This window comes from Lasioglossum baleicum, chromosome 12 (assembly GCF_051020765.1).
Source record: "Lasioglossum baleicum chromosome 12, iyLasBale1, whole genome shotgun sequence".
Taxonomy (NCBI): Eukaryota; Metazoa; Arthropoda; class Insecta; order Hymenoptera; family Halictidae; genus Lasioglossum; species Lasioglossum baleicum.
Window position 1 is genome coordinate 6,432,887 of NC_134940.1, and position 22,089 is coordinate 6,454,975.

The 22,089-nt window shown below is 37.9% G+C and overlaps 1 protein-coding gene across 11 annotated transcripts in view; it reads left to right on the plus strand.

Annotated features, from left to right (window-relative positions):
- The window catches only part of Nrm (neuromusculin), a 407,543-nt gene that overhangs the window by 338,754 nt on the left and 46,700 nt on the right, over positions 1-22,089 (plus strand). For 10 of the 11 annotated variants that reach the window (XR_013010095.1, XM_076434721.1, XM_076434720.1 and 7 more), the window contains 8 exons: positions 1,803-1,981; positions 6,575-6,919; positions 8,885-9,151; positions 10,087-10,443; positions 12,598-12,858; positions 13,849-14,106; positions 17,568-17,585; positions 18,307-18,447. Coding sequence is in view for 10 of the 11 variants with exons in the window: in XM_076434721.1 (XP_076290836.1) it covers positions 1,803-1,981; positions 6,575-6,919; positions 8,885-9,151; positions 10,087-10,443; positions 12,598-12,858; positions 13,849-14,106; positions 17,568-17,585; positions 18,307-18,447 (1,826 nt within the window). In the remaining variant the exon portion in view is untranslated. The remainder of the gene's footprint in view (positions 1-1,802; positions 1,982-6,574; positions 6,920-8,884; positions 9,152-10,086; positions 10,444-12,597; positions 12,859-13,848; positions 14,107-17,567; positions 17,586-18,306; positions 18,448-22,089) is intronic. The other variant, XM_076434722.1, reaches the window with a different exon arrangement.

Consider the following 22,089-nt stretch of genomic DNA (forward strand, 5'->3'; position numbering starts at 1 on the left):
AACGCATTGATTCTCATAAGGAGCGCCGCTGGCCGCTTGAAACACAGAGACACGTAGAATTACGAGACGGAATTTTTTTTAGAAATATCTCTCGGAGAACATTCTCTGCGGAATTCTTTCACCGTACACGTGTCGTGGCCGCAGGTTGATGGTTTACTGAAAATAGAAGAACAACCCCCCATAACTGGTACCTCGTGCTGTTGTCGTTCGCTACGACCCTCTATTTCTTATTGATTTACTTCCAGAAACTGTTTCATTGCACATCTAATAAAACCGACGTTACGTAAAATGTAACGAATTCAATAAATATTTCTTGTAATTCTTCTTGTGAAAACATCTTAAAAAAGTTGTAATGTAAATATTTCTTGTAATTCTTCTCGTAAATTCTTGCAAAAGCTCAAGCTCACAATTGTTGACGTTAATCTTGAATTTCCGCATATTTTCAAGCATTTCCGAGAAAACGGTTAAATCTAGAAGCAACAATAGTGCGATGCACTATTAAAAACTTGAACGGTAAATTTGTTGATGCATTTAGGCATTAGCTAGTGATGTGTCGTCGTTTTGCAACTCTCGTGTGCGTAGCTCCTCGCCATAAAATGATAGCACCAGTACTTTGCGTCGGTGATGCTTGAATAGTCCGGATTTAAAGCATCCGCGTACATCCCCGGGTAGTAGCACTCGAAATGTCAAAATAAAAAGGCGCGAATCTATCGGGATGATTTATTATGTTTTTTGTAGTGTGCTCTAAAAACCATATTTCACACTGATGCATGCGAACGCGGCCGCGAAAGGATTCGATCGTCGACGTCAGCTTTGCGAGCGTGAGTTTTGTTGAAAAACGCTGCAACATACGTCTGGATAAAAGTAGATATTACGGTGAAAAGCGCAATGGTTAGAAGACCGTGGACGCTCGTGTGAATCCATGCTTTTGTATACCTTTATTATCACTAGTCGGCGGATGTTTATGGAAAATAAAAATTTTCCACCTAAAGTGCAACAATCTGGAGCGAACTAGAAATTAATTTCCTTTCTTAATCTGTTTGGTAGGTTGAAAATAATATAATAGTATTTTTAAATTCTCCTAAAATTCTTTTGTCCTAAATGCATAAAATCCGATGTCTAATTATCACGTATAAAATCAAGGTGAAAAGAGCTGCATTAGAGAAATATGTAACCCGATTTTTACGAAAGGAATTACAGTAAAGTCGCGATAGTTGTCAATCAGCCTGTATTCTGCACGGAGAACTGTCGCGTACCGATATTATTTCTTTATGACAGAAAAAATATCCCCTCCACTTTAGTAATCTGATCTCGGCTCCGGTATATCGGTGTGAACCACTACTAATGCGACGCGGAGAGTCGCAGTCGCCGCCACAGTTCAAAGTCCCGTGCGCCCTCACAATGTAACAGCAATATTTAATCTTTTTTATTATTACTTATTTTTTTTATGAAACTTTCATCAATATATTCGTGGCATTTTTCTGATTAAAAAGAGACCAAACACGATATAATTTCAACTGTATTAGTGATTTAATTGACGATGAAAGGTTCGGGCGCAAGGAAGGACAGCGTATGTGAAAGAAAGAGACACGCTGTCCTTCTCTACCTTCGGCTCGGCCTTTGAAGCTTAAAAAAATAGCTACCCATCTCAGACAAACCCATACAGATCCCCCCGAGGCTTATGCGTTTATGGTGACAATACTGTATCGCGACTTTACTGTAATCTATTATCAAAAAGAAGGTTGGACAAAATATTGTTTGCAGAATCTGACAGACTCAGCCGCGTCCTGTTTACTTTCTAGGCTACGAGACGACAAGAAGATAACATTAACCGAAGATCATTATGAAGGTGGCATCACAGAGCAGACGGCGCTTACCGTGAAAAATGCATCAGCCAGCGACATGGGCACTTACAAGTGCATTTTAGACAATAAAGTGGGCACATCCGTCTCGGACGATGTCGTTGACGTCTTCGTCTTGTGTAAGTATTAGAACTCGCCATTTACCACACACTTAGTAACTGGCCAATTTATCCGAGCCCTGTAGCCACCTGATTCGATTAACAAATCTCTTAAATGTGCTAGCCGAATTCTCCCGTCTACCCTGTAATAAGTTAATGCAATTATTCGTGATCACTTAAACAAAGTGATTCGAAAGTTCCGCGGGTAATACGGGCGCGGCGTGTACATTAACAAATAAAATACGCCGGCCCGGCATTATCATAATTAACTCGGCACTCGTTCAATATTAATGGAACGCTTAATTAAAACCAATATCAAATGTGCTTTATAAACCTGTATATTTGTTCGATCAGCTTTGTGTGTACGCGCTCGGCCCGTTTGATCTTACTTTAATCAGCCTGTAGAATCATGTGGTCAATACGTACCGGTGTTAATTAATAATAATTCTGGATAAGTCTATGAACCCTCGGCAATCGAGCGTGTCGCATGAATGCTCCTAAATGGGCCGGCGATTTGCGATCGACAGGTTGGAAAACAGCCGCTCTCTGGAAAAAGAAGAACACTGAATGGATTATGTTTGTTAATGAAAAAGGCAAACGGTGCATACGTTTCGGCATCGGCTCGAAAACCGGCGGTCCCCGACGATTTATGGACACATAAATATCGTTTACCAGACCAAAACGCGACAAATTGCTGTAATGCGAAACGGAACGGGACTATTCTTCCCCCCGGCGCCTCTGTTACCCTCTCGGTGTGTATGTGCATACGCGACGTCGATCATCGCCGCTCATAAAAAACATTTTTGCATGCGACAGACACTGGCCGCTTCGTCGCCTGTGAGCAAATTGAAATGAATCATTTCAAAACAATGGAACCGCACCGGTCACGGTATTACTAGTCATCTCGAATTTTACTTCTCTATTTTTAACGCCAATGTTAATGTTGCTGGTCGTTCGGGCAGCCATTTCGTTTTCTCAGGGGAAAGTGAAATGCTAATTTTTTACCATTTAGAATAAGTTTTATAACATTTTGTTCCATTTTTCGGGCAACTTAAAGATCCCATGCTCGTGGAATTTCTGTTTTTATTAGATCAAAAATTGAGCTGGATGACATTTTACGACTCTATTTGGAACGCAATTTGCACTGCATATAAAATGTTGAAAAAAGCGAAAAAGCGGTAATCTTTCTTCACTTAAAAAACTAAAATAAATGTATTTATATTATTATATTAGAAGGACCTAATATTGGGTTGGGGAAAAAGTTTCTTCACGTGTCGAAGTTTTGCTCCCAGAAATCACAGAAGTTCCACAGTGACGGGATTATGGTTTTACCTCAAAAATGGCAAAAGATGGTCGATCAAAACGACACATATTTGATTTAATAAACTTCATTGAAAATATGGGAAAAAACTCGATTCATTTCTGCATTAAAATACGGAGAAACATTGTCCCCAACCCAATAGTACGTGTGCGGAAAATTTCTTTTTCGCTAAACTGAGAATTTTATGGTTTCGTGAGGCGAATTAAGAAGTATTTCACACATTCGAAAACGTATAATGATTTGGAAAATCAAGATTGCCGGATATTCGAAAGTTCGAGAGACGTTGATTTTTAGAAAATGATCGTTTTTGCAGAAACTCCCGAGTCGGAGGATAAACATTGGATAACAGTCGCGCAGAAACTGTTAAAATAATTCAGCATATCTAAACTGTTGGGCCGGAGTTGCGTCTGACGCTTATTGCTCTACATTTCGGTCAAGCACGAACAAGATAGGAAACTTGTTGGAGGGAGCGTTGACCATAAATCTAAACGGAACAACAGAAATATTGGGAAAGTTAATGTCGTCCGATATCTTAAACCCTGTCCGTATCAACCATCGTTGTTTTTTGAAACCGATGGCGATGAAAGGGACCAACAATGTTTAACGAATCACCACAAAGCTATTTACTCATTAGTAGACTGTGGATTTTGAATGAATAACATTGTATCGAGAGAATTAAGTTTGCATTCAAGCAATGTTGAAAAAGTTAATCGTTTTTAAAAGATGTACGAATACTTTGTACGCTCACTGTACGTGCAGTTCATCAACACAGCGAACACAGGTGACACAATCGATACACGCGAAAATAGGTTAAAAATGTACAATTCTTTATTCCACATTTCCGAAAAATTCGCGAGTTCGGACACGTTGGTATGCTGCCAATTGCAGGTGCACTCGACAAACATTCGAATTGAATTTCCTTGAAAACGAGACGTCACACGAAAAATTTATTCCTTTATTCTTTTTTCATATATCAGCAGTCTTTGTATGTTGCATAGATCGAGTTCGGTTTTCCCGCGGATCGTTATTGTCTGAACAATTTTCTCCGGACGGTAAACGCCGGTGGACTGTAAACGGAGTCACGGTACAATGAAATTCTAATTGCGATCTTAATAACGGTCCGCAGTGTTGTAGTATTATTTCGTAGAAACAATCCGTGGAAGAGCGAGGCCGAGGATTCGAACGCGGGAAATTAGTTCGCTCAGCCATCTACTCTTTCTTGCCAGCGGTGGTTGTTTTTCCGTCTTCTAGTTCCGCCGGGTAAACTCCGCGAACGGTCTTCGGATTCTTTTGTTTTGAACTTGCTGAAATCTTGATTACCCAGCCGATAAAAAATATTCCAGCCAATCTACTGATTGGATTGCATCCGCGGGAGTTTTCTTTCCAGGTGATTCAGGGGCCGGTCCTTAAATCTCGTGTAAATTGTTGAACAATGTTGATGAACTTCTTCAATACTGACGGTAAACGATTTTCTCGACTATTTGTAAGCAATCTGCCGGCAGATCGACGGCCGACGACAGCGCAATGGTGGCACTAACTCCGTATTAATCTGTTGCGGTCACCTGCCGGCATATTTGCAATTTTAAATCTAACATATAAATGTTACACCTTTCTTTTTTAATGAAATAAAATTTTATTCGTTTGTAATCAATAGACTGCGGATGTCTATGCAATTTTGAAATTTTGTAGGCAAATTTTAAGAGAGAAACTGGGAACGAATAAAATCTTATTTTCGGTGGTAATAACCTTTGTAGATCTAAACTAAATAAAAATCGTATTAAATACTATTGAATTTAATACTCCAGCATATTTTGAAAATTTTTATAAACCATAAATGCATAAAGATCCGCAGTTCAGTAATCAATCCTTATTTAAGCATTAAAATAAATGTAGCCATACAAAAAATATAAATTTTCTTCTCTCTTCTACGACACTTTTGGGGATAAAGACGTTTCAATCACTGTAACTGTAAACAAAGTGATGCGGCAAAGGGGTTAAAAAGTACAATTAAAAGAAATCGGTTTCGTTGACGCGTCTACACGAAGTGTCCTGTCTCTGCCGATTATCCGAGGTGCAACATCGGTTACTTTCACGCTTCCCGCAACATTGTGCCAGCTTCCGAGCCGCGTATGGTTTACTTTGAATAGTTTTACCCGGCGGACATAAATCTTTATGCTTCGGCCGGTCTCGTAAAAAATGCATGAGCCATGAGACTTTTAAAACAGTCCGCAGCGCCGCCGGTCGACATTCACACGGGAACATAAAGAACCGGAAAATATTCAGTCTCTTAAATTGATTAGATCCATTTTAATGAGACGGCTCTCGAATGGCCCAGGAAAGAGAGTGTGGTCATGTGGTCGCCCTGATAATTGATTAATTCGAGCGTTATTGAGTGTGATTGGTAAATCTTTATGCATTTCTGACGTTCTCTAATTGTTGATCAGTGAACATGTACATTTTAATTTTTATCTTTTAACAGCACCATTTTATTTTCACGTTTTTCTCATTTCGTGGTTTGTACGAGAGTAATACCGGTAAACATTTACACTGACAAACGACAGGAACGTTTCTGCTTTATTTCCATGATAAAAAATCTTTTGATCAGCAAAATCCATTGTTCTCTTATTTTGGTTTGCATGGAAGAGTTCATGGACAGATCTGCAGTCTGGTGATCACTCGTGATCGATATCTAGAGATTAAAAGTAAATGGAACTATACATATAAAAGAAAACATTATTTTATGCACGGTCTGCAAGTAAATATTATTTTGCGAATTAATTGTCGTTTTATGGGACCAACTTTATCAACGTTTTTCATATTACTCTATCAATTTGTTTTATAAAATTCTCAACGTATTCTTTCGCTTATAGAGAACATAATTCCAATCTGCAGTGTAAAATTTTTAACCGAGCTAAAAGCCAACGATAAAAATTAACTCTACATGAAATTCCAGTTACCGTGCAATAAAAGAGCTATTAGTTATTCTGCCAACAAGTTATTTTACTAAAAATGACACAGGACAGTTCGCCGATATTTATAAAGACTGTTAAAGAGTAAAATTTCGATCGCACGATTAATTATGAATGACACCGAATAACAAATTTCAAACATATTTGATAATGCAGTGGCCGGAATTGATATTATGACATATTTTAAAATAGAAAACTAAACTTTTAAATACGAATAACTTGAAAAAGTTATTTGTAGGTGTACGAATACTTGTGCACTCACTGTGTGTTCTGTAAATTCATTGGATACAGTTTTTTATGATTCGATTATGGATTTGATTGTAGATAAACCAGTGGTCGAAGTGATAATGGACCCAGATACCCCTGTGAACGAGGCGGACCGTTTGAACGTTTCTTTGACCTGCGAAGTTGTTTCTGGAAATCCAGCAAGTCTGACGTCCGTCCGTTGGTACTTGGACGGGGAACTGCTGAAAGAACTTCCGGATTGCACGAGGAATAGCACCGCGACCACCACAACCACCGAGGAATCTTTAATTTTCTGCGATATTGATCCAAGCAAGCTGCTGCTGGAAGCAGTAGGTCGTTCCTTTCACGGGAACTACTCTTGCGAAGGCAGAAACGACGCTGGCTGGGGACCACTTTCACCGAGTGCGCCTGTCATAGTCTATTGTAAGCTCTTTTAATTTTTAATCCTTTGATCCAATCCCCTTCTCCCCCTTTTTTTCTATTCTTTGTGCCAACGATTCGATTTCGCAGTCCGTTGGTCTAAATTATTTTGCCCAAACTGCTCGCATCCTTGTCGCGATCTTTTACGAAAGTCAGTTAACACGTTCACTGCCGTGTTATTCGCTTAGGTTTTCTGCGAGTGTAATTCCTGTACAGGGTGACTCTGCACCTCCAGACAGATGGAGATCTTTTACAAAAATTTTTATTGCGTCCTATTGTACTCGTCGCGACGAACAAGAGCCTCAAAAGGAACTATAGGTCTCAATTCAATCGCTCTTTTAAAGGGGTGAACTCGTTTCCAGGATTGCAAGGTTGAAAGCGGTAGATAAAATATCGATCTAGTCCGCGATCACCCCCAAAAACATAATGCAATTGAACCGATATCCTATGGCAAAGCATTGGTGACCAAAACGTTAAACGGCAATATCTCGAAAGTGAAATTATGTGACAAACGGCGTTCTTCCTCACAACCACAGATATTAGCTTGCCGTGTTGTTGTTGTATGCGTGAAATCGTGTAATCGAATTTGAACCATTTCCCGATGAGCTAGAGACTTAAAACTTTAAAAAGAGCTCAGAACTGGATGACAATGCAATATTAAAAAACAAATTTTTAAAAGAAACTGTGCGTCTAGGAGAAAAAAATATTTAAATATTAACCGTTACACCGCGCCGCCCGACGCTCAGTGGTACGCCATCGCGTTCAGCGATCCCACTTCGCACCGAAAAATATGATGATTCTACGTGAAAAAATATAGAACAAAGTTTTCGACGAACACGCGTGCTATCGAATAGGAATAGAATTTTCTTAAAAACAACGCGTCAAATTGAAAAGTTCGTTTTATATTTTCATTAGAATCATCCCCTCCACGGTTATAACATTTTGAGGCAGCCTATAAAACATACGGAATAAATTAGTTGGTGAATCTTCAAGTCGTTTGTTTTTTAACACTAGATTGCCTAAGGAAGTCATTTTGACTGCTTTTCAATTGCAATTAGAAAAACAATTATTGTATAATGACACAGCTTCTTAGAATTTTGTGACTTTTTGTACAACATATAAATGCGTTTATTAATAATTCTAGTTACCTCCCCCCCTCCTTCATTTCCTGTATATATGTGTTATACCTATATTGCCCAAAAGCAGTCATTTTGACTGCTTGGGAAATTTTAAATAATCAAATGACTCTTATTATTGAATTGAGTAAATTTCTTATATGACCAGTTCGGCTCTGTATCGAAATAACAGTACATGATAAATTGTCGATTTGGGCGTATATTTGATAAGTTGCAGTTGCTCAATAAGTATTAGTATGGTCGCGGACAAGTTACGCGAATTTATTATTATTGTAATTATTATCGCGAATAAATTATTTTTTTTCCTAGTGAAGTAAATTTTGTTGTTGTTAATATTTATTAATAACTTATTATATAACTGTAGATAATATAAAAAATAATAAAAATTAATTTTAAACAAATTTCTTTACACATTAGTCATTCTTTCACAATGCAGTCATTTTGACTGCTTTTGGGCAATACAGGTATACACTAAGTTTCAGTCTTTCTAGTGTTAATTGAGACCTATAGTTCTTTTGCTACTTTCGTTCGTCGCGACGAGTACTATAGGATGCAATGAAAAACAATTTTGACTTTGGGATTCAATGTTGACGTGAATTTCGCGGTCCATTTTTATAATAAATCTCCACCCATCTAGAGGTGCAGAATCACGTTATAGTGGTCGCGACAAATAATTTTGAAACACCCTGTACACCCTGTAGCCGAGTTTCCTTCAGCCATGGGTTAGTAGCGCAGGACAGTGAACGTGTTAAAACGACTTTGAAAGCAGAAGAGCTTTCGAGGCGGAATCGTAACGAACGTGTCATGACTTTGGTATCATTGTAAACGACAGACAAGCCTGGGCCGGCCTCGATCTCGTACGAACCTCAGCAGGTAATAAAGAAGAAGTCATTGAACATCACTTGCTACGTTCTGGACCCGGGACGACCAAAGGTAGTTGGCTTTAAATGGTTACGAGGCCTTCACAGACTTCCGGATGCAAATAACGCTACCCTTACCATCGACACGGTTAATTTGGAAACTGAAGCGAACTTTACTTGTCTCGCTTACAATGAAGCCGGTGACGGGGACCCGGCCACCACGTTTATCGACGTGTCTGGTGAGTTGTAAAGTTAGTTGTAAAACTTTCTAATTCCCACAGCGAATAAATCTGTTGTCGTACGTCTTGCGCGTGACAGTAAGTCGTATAGAAAGTCGGGGAAATGGCATTGTAATAAGTACGTAAAACTGAAACTCATTTCCGCCCCTTTTCTCTCTCTCTCTCTCTCTCTCTCTCTCCCTTCATGATTTACTACTGAAATTTTCTCAAATTCCGATGCGAAAATTCTCAAATGAATTACAGGTCGGAATAGGTTAAGTTACATGTATCAGATGATTGGACAAGTTCGTGTCCGATTTGAAAATAAAATTGAATGGTTAAATTTTGAAAAGTACAAGCAAGTCACCATTCTTTTCTAATTGTAGAATATTGTATATAATTCTTTTACACTCTCCGCCGTGCAGTACAGTATGAAAATCGGGCACTAACTTATGCAATCATCTAATAGTTATTACTGCGGATCTTTATGCGAAATGAAAATTTTCTACCCGAACCGCGCAACAAGCTGGGTTGAAAGAAATATTGAATTTCTTGCTGAAAATAAATTAGACCTACCCATTGTTATCACAAATGCATAAAGATCTCGTTATATCGTGTGAATTACGAATCGTTCGAATCGTTTGATTTGCCGAGGTTCTTTCGTTAGGAAAACAAGCGATGTGTGTAACAGCGAGGTCGTTCTATTGTTCGGCAAACTGAAAAGGTTAGGTGAAAGATGCAGTTTGTACGTCGCTGGCGAGGATGGTTTCGATCCACGGGGTCGGAAGCTAACAGAAGGACGCGCGCGCGATAGTCTGTTCTGGGTCAGAAAATTGCACGTATTTCACAATCGATGGGAAACGATCGCGTCACCCTTATCTCTACCCGGCCGTGACAATAATGTCTCCGGGAAACGGTTGAAAACACGGTTCAACTTGTTCTTTGATTGTCAATAGCGGCGCCTGCGTTTATCAAGAAGCTGCCCCCTTATCATGGCTACGTGTACAACTCGGCAAACGTTAGCATCATGTGCTGGGTCGAGTGCGCGCCCATCTGCAACATTACTTGGTGGAAGAAAGACGCTCGAATCGATTTCTCGAAAACGAACCGATACTATGTATCGAACGTCTATCACCAGCCCGATCCGCGAACGAACGACTTCGAGAGCATACAGTCAACCCTCACGTGGAACCTTACCGCCTGGCCAGGCGGCCAACTCGACAGAGCTGAAGACAATGTCGAGTTCACCTGTCGGACCAACGGGAACGGCATCGGACCTGGAGTCAACAGCAGCACTCATTTTCACGTGGAATGTACGTCACTTCCTCTTTCAATGATCCTTGACTAGCTCGTGAATCATTCAGCGATCAAATCAAGTTTTATTTTGTAATCTACCTATGTGAACGCTATCCAAAAGTCTTGTTGAATAACAGCTCCCTTATGTTTCACAGCATCGCTAAACATTTCCACCTTCACCCGTCCACAGATTCCTTCTTCGGTGAAAACTTTAAAAGAATACTATCTTTATTTTTTTTTTGAACATATCTTATACAACATATCTTATATAAACTTATAATCGGCTGCTCTTTACTTTACCGGACTCAAAATTTGTGCCTTTCTCCTACGAATTATGATGGATTTGGTATGTAATCCAGTAGCTTTGTACCCAACACGGATGCAGATCGAAGTTTCGAATCTCTATGATCAATAGTTGAGGAGCTATGGTCACTTAAAATTGAGCATTTTTCACAGGTAAGGGCGCCGCCATATTGGTTTGTAGTGACGGTGCACGCCGCTTACTGAGTTGGTTATAATTAGGTCGAGGGCGGGGGGCGGTAAGGTAAGCGGCTCACGGTCGTCACTGCAAACCAATATGGCGACACCCTTACCTGTCAAAAATGCTCAACTTTAAGCGACCATAGCTCCTCAACTATTGATCCTAGAGGATCGAAACTTCGATCTGCATCCGCGCCGGGTACAAATCTACTGGATTACATACCAAATACATCATAATTCGTAGGAGAAAGGCACTAATTTTGAGTCCGGTAAAGTAAAGTTTACCCTTATAATCTAGTACAGTTTTACCCTTCTAGCTTTAACCTTATTTTAATTTGGATAAACTTCTTTCCCCACTAGCTACAGAGAGACAGAGATTATTAATGAAATTCCCAGAGCTGCAGCAGTATTCGACTCAAGTAATTAGGTCATTTTGGCACAAATAATTTCGAACAGTGGAGGCTGGTATAATAATTGTCTAGCGTTTCGTCATCCATATCCACTCGTTTTAAAATATCATATAAAATCTGAACACTTTTGAGAATTAAGGGTAATGTCCAGAATATAATTGAAAAAGTTAAATATAAATTAAAAGTGTAATTTTAAATTTATTCTCCTCTAGCGTCGTCTTGCGTAAAGATTTTTAATTGTTCAATTTTTCAATGAAGAATTCCTCTTTCAACGATCCTCGACGTGCTAATTACACTGTCCAACACCAAATTTATTCCACAATTACTGTTAAGTGGTTTTTATAGAGTTTTTTGCGCAGATTCGGAATCAGCGCAAAAAACTCTTATTCCAGTCGCCAGGTCGAAAAAAGGGCGTCTACCTGGAAAGTATTCCGAACTTAATGAAATTTTGGCACGTCATTTGGGGGTACTCTGGGGAGTCGAATCTGGGTTTTCGACCATGAAGACCCTGTGCTAACTTGGGGAGGGGGAAAAAACCACGATTTTTGTTACCTGTCTTTGATATTTCGCCTATAACTCAAAAACTATGGATCCTACGAATTTTTCCTTTTCATTTTTGAAAAGAGCATTAAATTTTCTTCAAATTTCACTTTTTCAACGTATTTTTTGACCCAATAGATACCGAGAGACAGGTGTTCAAAATTAGGAAATGTTTCTCAAAATGACATTTTGAGCCTTACAATGTAAGGGGTGTACATAGTATGTAGATTATATGTAGATGTGTTGAAAAACTAAAATTATGAGGCAAAAACTTTCAATTTCCTGCTAAATGTCACAGTGTGTGGCTCAAAATGTCATTTTGAGAAACATTTCCTAATTTTAAACACCTGTCTCTCGGTACCCATTGGGTTAAAAAACACGTTGGAACAGTGAAATTTGAAGGAAATTTAATGCTCTTTTCAAAAATGAAAAGGAAAAGTTCGCAGGACCCATAGTTTTTGAGTTATAGGCGAAATACCAAAAACAGGTAACAAAAATCGTGGTTTTTCCCCTCCCCAAGTTAGCACAGGGTCCTCGAGGTCGATAACTCCGATTCGACTCCCCAGAGTACCCCCAAATAACGTGCCAAAATTTCATTAAGTTCGGAATACGTTCCTGGCGACTGGACTATCTATAAAATCCATCCAACAGTAATTAGGAAACAAAAAAAGTTGAAATTTGTTGGACAGTGTTATTCGAGTGTTGCAGCGATGGAATCAAGTTTCCCTTTTTTTCCGGCAGTTCCACCGGAAAATATGACGATCTCGAGGAAAATGGTGAACGTCACAGTCGACACGATACCGGAAACCGTGAGCTGTAACGCTAGCTCTCACCCGGAGCCTATGTTCCGCTGGTTCCGTGAAGGATCGACGGACACCATCATGGAGGGTCGATTTCTCGATCTGAAAGTGCCGGTGCCCAGACGCAGCAATGGTACCTACTACTGCGAGGCATCGAACCGACACGGAAGCCGTAACATCTCCATGATCTTAAACGTTCAGTGTAAGTAAATTTAATAAATCTTCCACTTTGCACTGGACTGTCCTGAAAGTTCGTTCTCGAAATGATTCTCAAAGTCGTTCCCTTATAAGATTTTTAGGGTCGCCTGTGCTTCTTTAAATGGGATAACGCGCGTTTTTACCGCGGCCGTTTCACACGGTGAGGGAGGAGCTTTCCCCATTAAAACGTAATAGATGAACGAACTAAAAAATTTCAACAGACCCGCTCGTTTCATTTATAGACTTCATTTAAGTAATTCTGGTTTTATGCGATACGTGTAGCCGACCGTACGACCCCATAACACAGAAACCTCTGCGCCATGGTGCTCGATGGCTATTAACCCTCGTACAATGACGGCTGGGTCACTAGAGACCCGACCGACTATGTAGCACAAGTGTACATGGTCTCCCACGTGATATTACCGTCTCGATTTACGTTCAGTATTATCCGCAGCGACAGTGTTGCAAGCAGAAGTTAATTTTTAAATTAGAACGTGTGTATTAATTTCTTGTGGGCCGTCTAAAATCTATTATTTTCTTTTTAAATAGAACTGTTTGCCTTTGAATACATACGAATCGAGAAATTATTAATTCAGGAGATATTTCAGTTCGAATAAAATACAAGCTTTCAGCGAAGTTGAAACTTGTGAATATTGTACAGAAGCGTATGAATGAACACTTTCAACAATTGTTTGCGTAAGCTTAGTTCATATAAAATGGTATTGCGTTTGCTTTTTGCATACATATTCTGTTAATCATGGGATTAAGTGAAAATTGATATGGACCTTTCATTGTTGGTTCAGTTTTGCTGTTAAATAAGTGAGCCATGGGAATTTATGTGAAATAATGTTTCGGATTTATTCGTACGATTTTTTCGAATTTTGTTAGTCGTTCGATTAGGATGGACACTTCAGTGTTTGAAGTCTGATTCAGATCACGCGTATCCGTATATTCGTATAAAAGCAATCAAACTCGAACATTTTCCTCTTCGCAGTTAAGCCGGAGTGTCACGTGGAAAAGGAACGAATAGACGGCAAGGATTACGTAGTGTGCTCTGCAATAGCTAATCCGAAAGAGACCGATTTCGTTTGGTCTTTGAAGAGTGACAACGACACGTTGGAACAGGTTGCAGAGATACGAAATGGGAAGAGCTATATTCGACTGGATACTTCGGTAACCAATTTCCGGACATACGTATGTGTTGTAAACAACACCATCGGCTACTCCAATCCCTGTGAGCGTGACGTGCCAGGTAAGTTCAGCGAAAATCATTATCACGTTGTCTTTATTTTCTTCGTTTTAGGTTTCACAATGAAATCTCGTAGAAAGAAATTGTATTTTACTGGACTTTGATGATACAGTTGAACATTATTGTAGAATTATCTTCTCTGATTAACCCCTTGGCGAATTTTCACGAGTCAGACTGAATCAGACTCGTCATGAAGATTTTAACGAAGTCCAACAAATACGAATGTTATGCCTTTCTTTTCTTGTAATCAATATTTAAACATTAACCCCTTGCCTTACAATATCGAGTCAGACTCGTGATGAAGATTCTGAACAGAGTCGAATAAACATGTATGCTATTAGTTTCCTTTAAATCGAAATAAAATTCTATTTTGGTTTTGTTAATGTACAGCTATTGGAGAACATACATACAGGCGTACAATTCATATAGAGTAAAGTGCCCAAATATGAACTACTTTTTGTTGATGTCATTTTTTGATTATTTTAGAATACTCTTTCTCGACCAAAAAATTACCAGTTGTAGATGCATTTCCTTCCTATAAGATTCTGGGGTCAAGTTTCTTTAAAAATTAATACAGCTTGGGAAAAATATTTTTTTTTGTGGTGTGTCATTTGCAGGTTCCAGCGAAAGGGGTTCTTAATATGGTACACCTTGAGTCCCTAATATGACACCTAGTGCCATATTCGGCACCCACACCAAGAATGTCAATAACTATACCCATATTAGGGAACCCTGGGTAGTGCCATATTGGGAATTCCACGTGGACTAATAATACTAGATACAAACCAATAGTTGGCAAACATTAATATAAATAAACTGAAACTACAGATATGTTCAAACATTTCAAAATCACTTTTCATCCTCGAAAAAGATACAATCGAAAATCTAACCACAAAAATGTTCAACACGTGGAGACATAACCGGCGGAGGATCGATAGTAAAATCTATGGAATGGTGCGAATGCACTGTACACTGTTGAGTAAACATGGTAAACTATTGTTTGAGGATTTTCCCACTAGAGTGCGACTTCTCCTTTACAAGATATAAGGTAGTGCCATAATAGGGGACTATACCATATTTGGACACTTTACCCTAAAGATTCTCCTTTTTTAGGAAATTAAGGATTACAAAAAGAGTTCTAATCACTGAAATAGTAAAATAAATCGTAGGGCAAGGGCTTAAGATGAATGTAGCCATGCAAAAAATATTCTTGTCTCTTTTATTCACTGTAACTGTGAAGAAAATGTTACTCCAAGGGGTTAATACAACTGAACAAAACAGAAGTAATTATTTAGCTAGCAATTGAGAAGAAGATATGATTCCAACATGGTGTGCATTTTTAAAAGACACGAGTAATTATTCGGCGTCGTAATGAACGATTATAGGAAGTAGCCTTGAAAAGTTACGCTTCAATTGCGAGGAAAATTTTATCCCGACCCGGTGTGAATTTTTAGAAAAATAATTATTTGCCTGGCGATGGATCATTTTATAATGAACTATTATAGCAAACAGCCTCTAAAAGTTACGATTTAATTATGAAGAGAATTCCGTTGCATCGTGGTGTGAAGTTTTACTGAAAACGCATTCCTCTGCCATGGTCATTTTTCGTTCCTTGATATTACATTCCCCGGCTCGTAATTCTGGTATTATATTGTGCAGCTATAATTCGCGTGCATGCGCGCCAGGTCGGGAATCTATAGCCGGGAGATTAAGAGAACCGAAAAAGCTCAAAACGCGACTTCCGGAAGTTTTGCGAAAACACGGTTGCGAAAGTTTCTCCGTTATATCGCCTCTTCTACGAGACACTTTCAGAAACGTAGACTGCGCGTTTCGGTGTTTTATCGAAGTTTACAAAACAGCTTTTCCCAGATATCGCGGAACAGTTCTGTGTCTTTTTTTTCGCATTTGTTCACCCAACTCATTCCGAGAGGGAAATATTTTACCTCGGCAATCGTTAACTACATTCGCACAAATGAAAATTGCGAAAACGACGGCAGAACGTTCTACATAATATTCATTCCGTTTCTGAAGAATCATATTTCAAAGCAAAGGATCTGTAATTACAATTGTTTTCGTTGCACCCCCGCCAGTAATTGCAACTGTGTTTTAATTATACATATTTACACCGGCAATTCCAATTATTTATTCATTATGCTTGCCCTGCTCTGTAATTCTGAATACCTCCCTTGCTTTGTATGCTTATGAAAACTTATAATCCGATGGGTTGGAAATTTGGCATTATACGGAAAATGTAGAGCAAGTTTTATACTAAAAAAGGTACGAAATTAAAATTCGTGAAAAAAAGTTGTGCTGCAAAGTGACTTCCGTAATAATCCCGGGGGACGCAAAAATTAATATTCGTAATTTATTCAAAGTGACGAAAGGAATGAAATGTAACTAAGAGTAATGAACTTTTCGCCGAGGAGAATATTAAATTCAAATAGGATTGTCATCGAACAGAATGAACTGTCGACAAAACGTTTTGGACCAGGACTTTTCGCTAATGACTGAAACATCATCCTATGAAGATTTATTAACATAAAACGCAACTTTAGTCCGTGCAATTTTTCAACGTCCTCCTATTTCAAAGTGAGGAATTATTTTGTTTGGAAGTTTCCGAAAGCCATTGAAACTTCCAGCCAAGTTACTTAATATTTAATGCATTAAAGTCCAAGTTTCGTGAGAACTTCCATAGAAAAAGGAAGCACAGTTCATTCTAACAAGGCACGACGCACCGTCACGCTTCAAAAATGATTTTTCATGCGTGTAAAACTCGAAAGATATATAATTCTCCATCGTAATTCGAATGTAAAAGATACAGCTCAATTTTTCAACAAATATTGATCGTTTCAAAGAAACGTAATTTTATACATAAAGAATTACTGCGGCGTCGTAGACATCTATTTCAAAATTCGACAAACTTATTTTCGTCTAATTCACGACTTCTATTTTTCAATGAAAAATTTTTTGTCAGTGACGTGCACTCTCTTTTGAGAATCTTGGAAAATGAAAAATAGTCGAGCAGTGATTTGACAAAAACCGTATACTGGTTAAATCGAAAAAGATACGTGTGGAATATGTTCGATTATCGATCTACCTTTGTGCGAGGCTTGATTAAAATCCGCGCGTATCAATCGAATGATTTCCTTTTTACGTGTGCATGTGTACAAATCATACGGCGGGAATAATTAAAAATCCGTGTAGCGAGAGAGACGTTCACTTACTGAATTCATCATTTTTTGCTAGTATAAAGCTAGCAAAACCGTTGCCTCGAGAAGTTATTAAAATTTTCATAGCAATAGCTCTCTCGCAATCTCATATACCTATACATATAGTTCGGTATACTGAGAAAATACGAGTTGGAAAAGTTCATTTGAAAGAATGATCGTGTAGTAGCAAAATACTCTTATAAATAATTCACGTGAAAAGATAAGAAACATTCTGATGTCTCCATTCTTTCTTAGCTCACCACGGACATCGAAGTAAGTTTCTCCTCGATTATTACCTTAAGTATAGCAAAGAGAACGTCTAAAATCCATCATCTATCCTAAGCGTCACGCTTCATAAGAAACAGTTTTACGTATATACATCATTGCCATTTTCCAGACGAAAGAATACGAAAAATTGGAATGTCGCTTAACGATTGTCGTCAGTACAACTCTAACAACAATTATACTTTCCAAATAATATTTCACATTGACCCTGAAGTGGTTTCCTCGAACTAGTAAGAGGTGCACTGGAATGTACTTCCTAAAAATTCAGTTGAAATTTATCAAAGTACTTGCAAAACAAAAATAATTCTAATGAAGTTAATGAAATTTCATATTTACGAATATCAGTGTGGAGTAAATTTTTTCTGGGATCATGAGGATATTATTAGAGGGTGAAATAGGGTGAAAGTGCATTCATAATATCAATTGATCACAGGGTTTAGACCAGAGTCGCCATAGTAAGACTTTCCCCCACTCTACGTTCCCCTAGTCACGTGACGCGTAACATAATTGTCACGTGACTAGTCCTGTAATGGCGACTCTGGTTCAGTCGCAGTTCACCGAATTGTTGTTCGATTAAAAAAGGGTATATTTCGTTTCAGTGAGCACTTTCTTTTGTATTGAGAATAATAAAAAGAAAAATAGTTCTGTAGAATGATTTGGTTGTCTCTCGAGATTATTATTAAAAATGTCGGATCCATTTTAATTGTAGGTCATATACCATGGTGGCATCAGCTGGAGGGAAACATTCTGCTGATCATCATCGTATCGGCAGTTGTTCTAATCCTCGTGATAATAATCATCTGTGTGGTGATCTTCATTGTCTGCCGACGCAAACGCTGCCAGATGAAATGTAAGTCACTTTTACGGATATTCCATAATTGTCATTGTGATTTGCAATTCACAACGATTCGCATGACTCAGCATATCCGATGGACTTTCTTCGAGATTCGTACACGTGAATAATAACGCGAATGAACGAGAAAATATTTCAAAGAAATCGATTCTTAATCAATCTTCGAATCAACTAAACTCTGCTCGAGCAAATCAGTTCTCTCAGCTTTCTAATGTGTTGATCTCACAAGCATGATCGTTCGTAATGTAATACTAACCAAAATCTTGAAGAAGTCCAAATTAAAATTGTGCAATCATTGCAAACGAATACTTCATAGACATCGAACGCAAACGCGACAATTTAAAATGCAATGACAATGTTTTACGAGAAACGTGCATTACTTAGGATTGACTTACATCAATTTTTTTCTTGAAAAATAGTGATGGGTTCGAGTTTCGCTCGAGCACGTTCAAAAGTGAATTCATAATTTTAACTTCGAACTTCCTAGTCGATAAATGGACGGGTATTACAGATGCCAAAGTAAATGTCAGAAATTTTTACTCATTTATTTATTGATGCCATAAACCATGTTTGGTTTATATAGCATACATTAGCATAACACTTTACAATTAATAATGAAGTACTAAATTCTAATCTTACAATTTTTTAGGAAGTTCAAATAAATATTAGCGCTGTAACGATGTCAGAAATATTATGAAAAATTAAAAACTCGCGACAGCTGCGATGCACGTTTGTCGTAACACCGTCTGAGACATCTCGCACTCAATAAACCACTGTGTAGTGAGTTACATAACACTAGTTCTTACCATGTGTCGCGGAACATCCCCATAAGAGGCCATACTCACCCTTCTTACAACGCGAGATCTCGTATCATCGATATCCATCCACTTTACTCGCACTATTCTCAACATTGTCCACTCTCAGAAAAGCACACCGTACACATAACCATCGACACACGTTCGCGACAATACAATTACGTACATACGAATCTATGGATATAATATTATCGGGTTATTTATAACCAGCGAGAGATTGATAATCGGTTCGAGTCTTCTCGAGTTGTCTCGCAACAATAGGTTGTCGATAGTAAATTTCCTAGAGAGACGAACCGATTGAAATCGATATAGACCGCATGTTGCTTGATTACAGAGCAGATAAACACGCGTAAGCTTATACACGTGTAACATATCGAGTAGCATCCTCGCGTAAAGACGAAGACATTGATAAAAAATGTTTCTTATAGTTCGATAAAGAGGATAAACATCGTGTAAGATACTTGGAATATCGACCGTCAATGAAAGTACATTTACTATCGTTCAGACTGGCTGCAGGCATCGAATTCGATGCTCCAATAATTTAACATATTGTACAGGGTGTTTCATAATTCATGGTACAAATTAGATCAGGTCGATTCTATGACTGGAAATAAGATGGAAATTAGGAATGACGAAATTACGTGAGAGGCTTCGTTTTCAAGAAAATTAAATTTAAATGTTAGTCGAGTGCACGCGTCCTCAATAAATAACCGATGTCACTACTATAGCAACTATAATTTACTATAATTCCTACAGCTTACTATAATTACTATAGCTTACTATAATTACTATAGTTTACTACATATAGTTTACTATAGTTACTATGGTGGTTACTGTAGCAAACTCTAGTTACTATAGCGGTCACTACAGTAAACTATAGTTACTATAGTGGTTACTGTAGAAAACTGTAGTTACTATAGTCGTTACTGTAGTAAAATATAGTTACTATAGTTGTTACTGTAGTAAACTATAGTTACTATAGCGGTTACTGTACTAAAGTATAGTTACTATAGTTGTTATTGTAGTAAACTATAGTTACTATAGCGGTCACTGTACTAAACTATAGTTACTATAGTGGTTACTGTAGAAAAGTGTAGTTACTATATTCGTTACTGTAGTAAACTATAGTTACTATAACAGTTACTGTAGTAAACTATAGTTACTATAACAGTTACTGTAGTAAACTATAGTTACTATAACAGTTACTGTAGTAAACTATAGTTACTATAGTAGTTACTGTACTAAACTATAGTTACTATAGTAGTTACTGTACTAAACTATAGTTACTATAGCGGTTACTGTAGTAAAGTATAGTTACTATAGCGGTGACTGTAGTAAACTATAGTTACTATAGTGGTCACTGTAGTAAACTATAGTTACTATAGTGGTTACTGTAGTAAACTGTAGTTACTATAGTAAACTGTAGTGACATCGATTATTTATTATGGACGCGTGCACTCGACTGATATTTAAACTTAATTTTCGTGAAAACGAAGCCTCCCACGCAATTTCGTTATTCTGTATTTTCGTCCTACTCCAGCCGTAGAATCAACACGACCTAATTTGTACCATGAATTATGAAACACCCGATATAAAGGGTGCAGATTGTTGCCTGAGGATATGAATTGAAACATTGGAAAAATTAAATTGCATTCGATTGCATCTGTTTGGTAAATTGAAACGGTATTATTGGATGATGCGAATTGGGGGCAACTAGAATCGTCTGACAGTGACTGACAGCTAGCGACTTGTTCCCGTGTAGCTGGTTTGACATTTTTAAAAAAGAAGATCAGCTTGGTTCGTGACAGAATCTTCGGGCCGTAATTGGATGGCTGCAGTCAGGTTTGCATAAACCATGCACCCGCATACATTATTTTGCGTTGTTATTACCGTTCATGCTAGTTCCGAAGAAAGCATGTCTATTATGTTACGTAATCGTGTAAAGTAGATGGACAATGCGAATTTCCTATTTGGATGCAAAGAACACATATACATTATACAGATTATTAAGTGTACATACATACGAACCTGTGACGTGTTGCTGTGTGGTCGAGGAAACGAAAGAAATTGATCGGCTTGCTGGACATTTTATACGAAAAATTGTTAAAAATTGTTTTCGACAGAAAAATATTGATTTATTTGAGCGGACACGAGATACATAAGAATTTTCGTGCACGTATTAAAATTTTCATCAGTTCCCTTGAATTATTCAGGCTGTCGCGTTGTATAATAAATCGGTGAAATTTAAATAATGCGTACAACAAATACATTTAAAATCGAAAGAATGTTTATTGAATTTTAATTAACCATGACGGCTTTCATTTAAATATTTCAACTATATCGTCGTGACAGTTCCACCGGCGCGCATTAATGAACATTTAATTCAAACGGAAACAATTGCAAATGAAGTGAATTATATAATTGTTTCCCCTTTTCGAAATGTTTAACGATGTCAACGAGATACTCGAAGATTTGCATATATACTTTTCGTCCGTGCTAATTAATACCAGCCCCGACACCAGTTAATTAATTCGTACTCGACGAACGTGACACTCATTGCTCGAAATAAGATTACGCACTCGCTTTTTTTTTTAATCAACTCGTTGCTTTCACTCTTCATATTCTCGAGGATAGACAAGAAAAAATATTTTTCGAAACATCTTCTCTCGATACAAACGATAATATGTATATATAAAACGATACAAACGATATAATGTATATATAAAATACCTCATTCCATTTAAAAAAATGAAGGTGACCTTGATATCTCTAAAAAAATGACATAAAAACCAAATTTTGTTTTGGCATCGTGTCAGCCCCATTG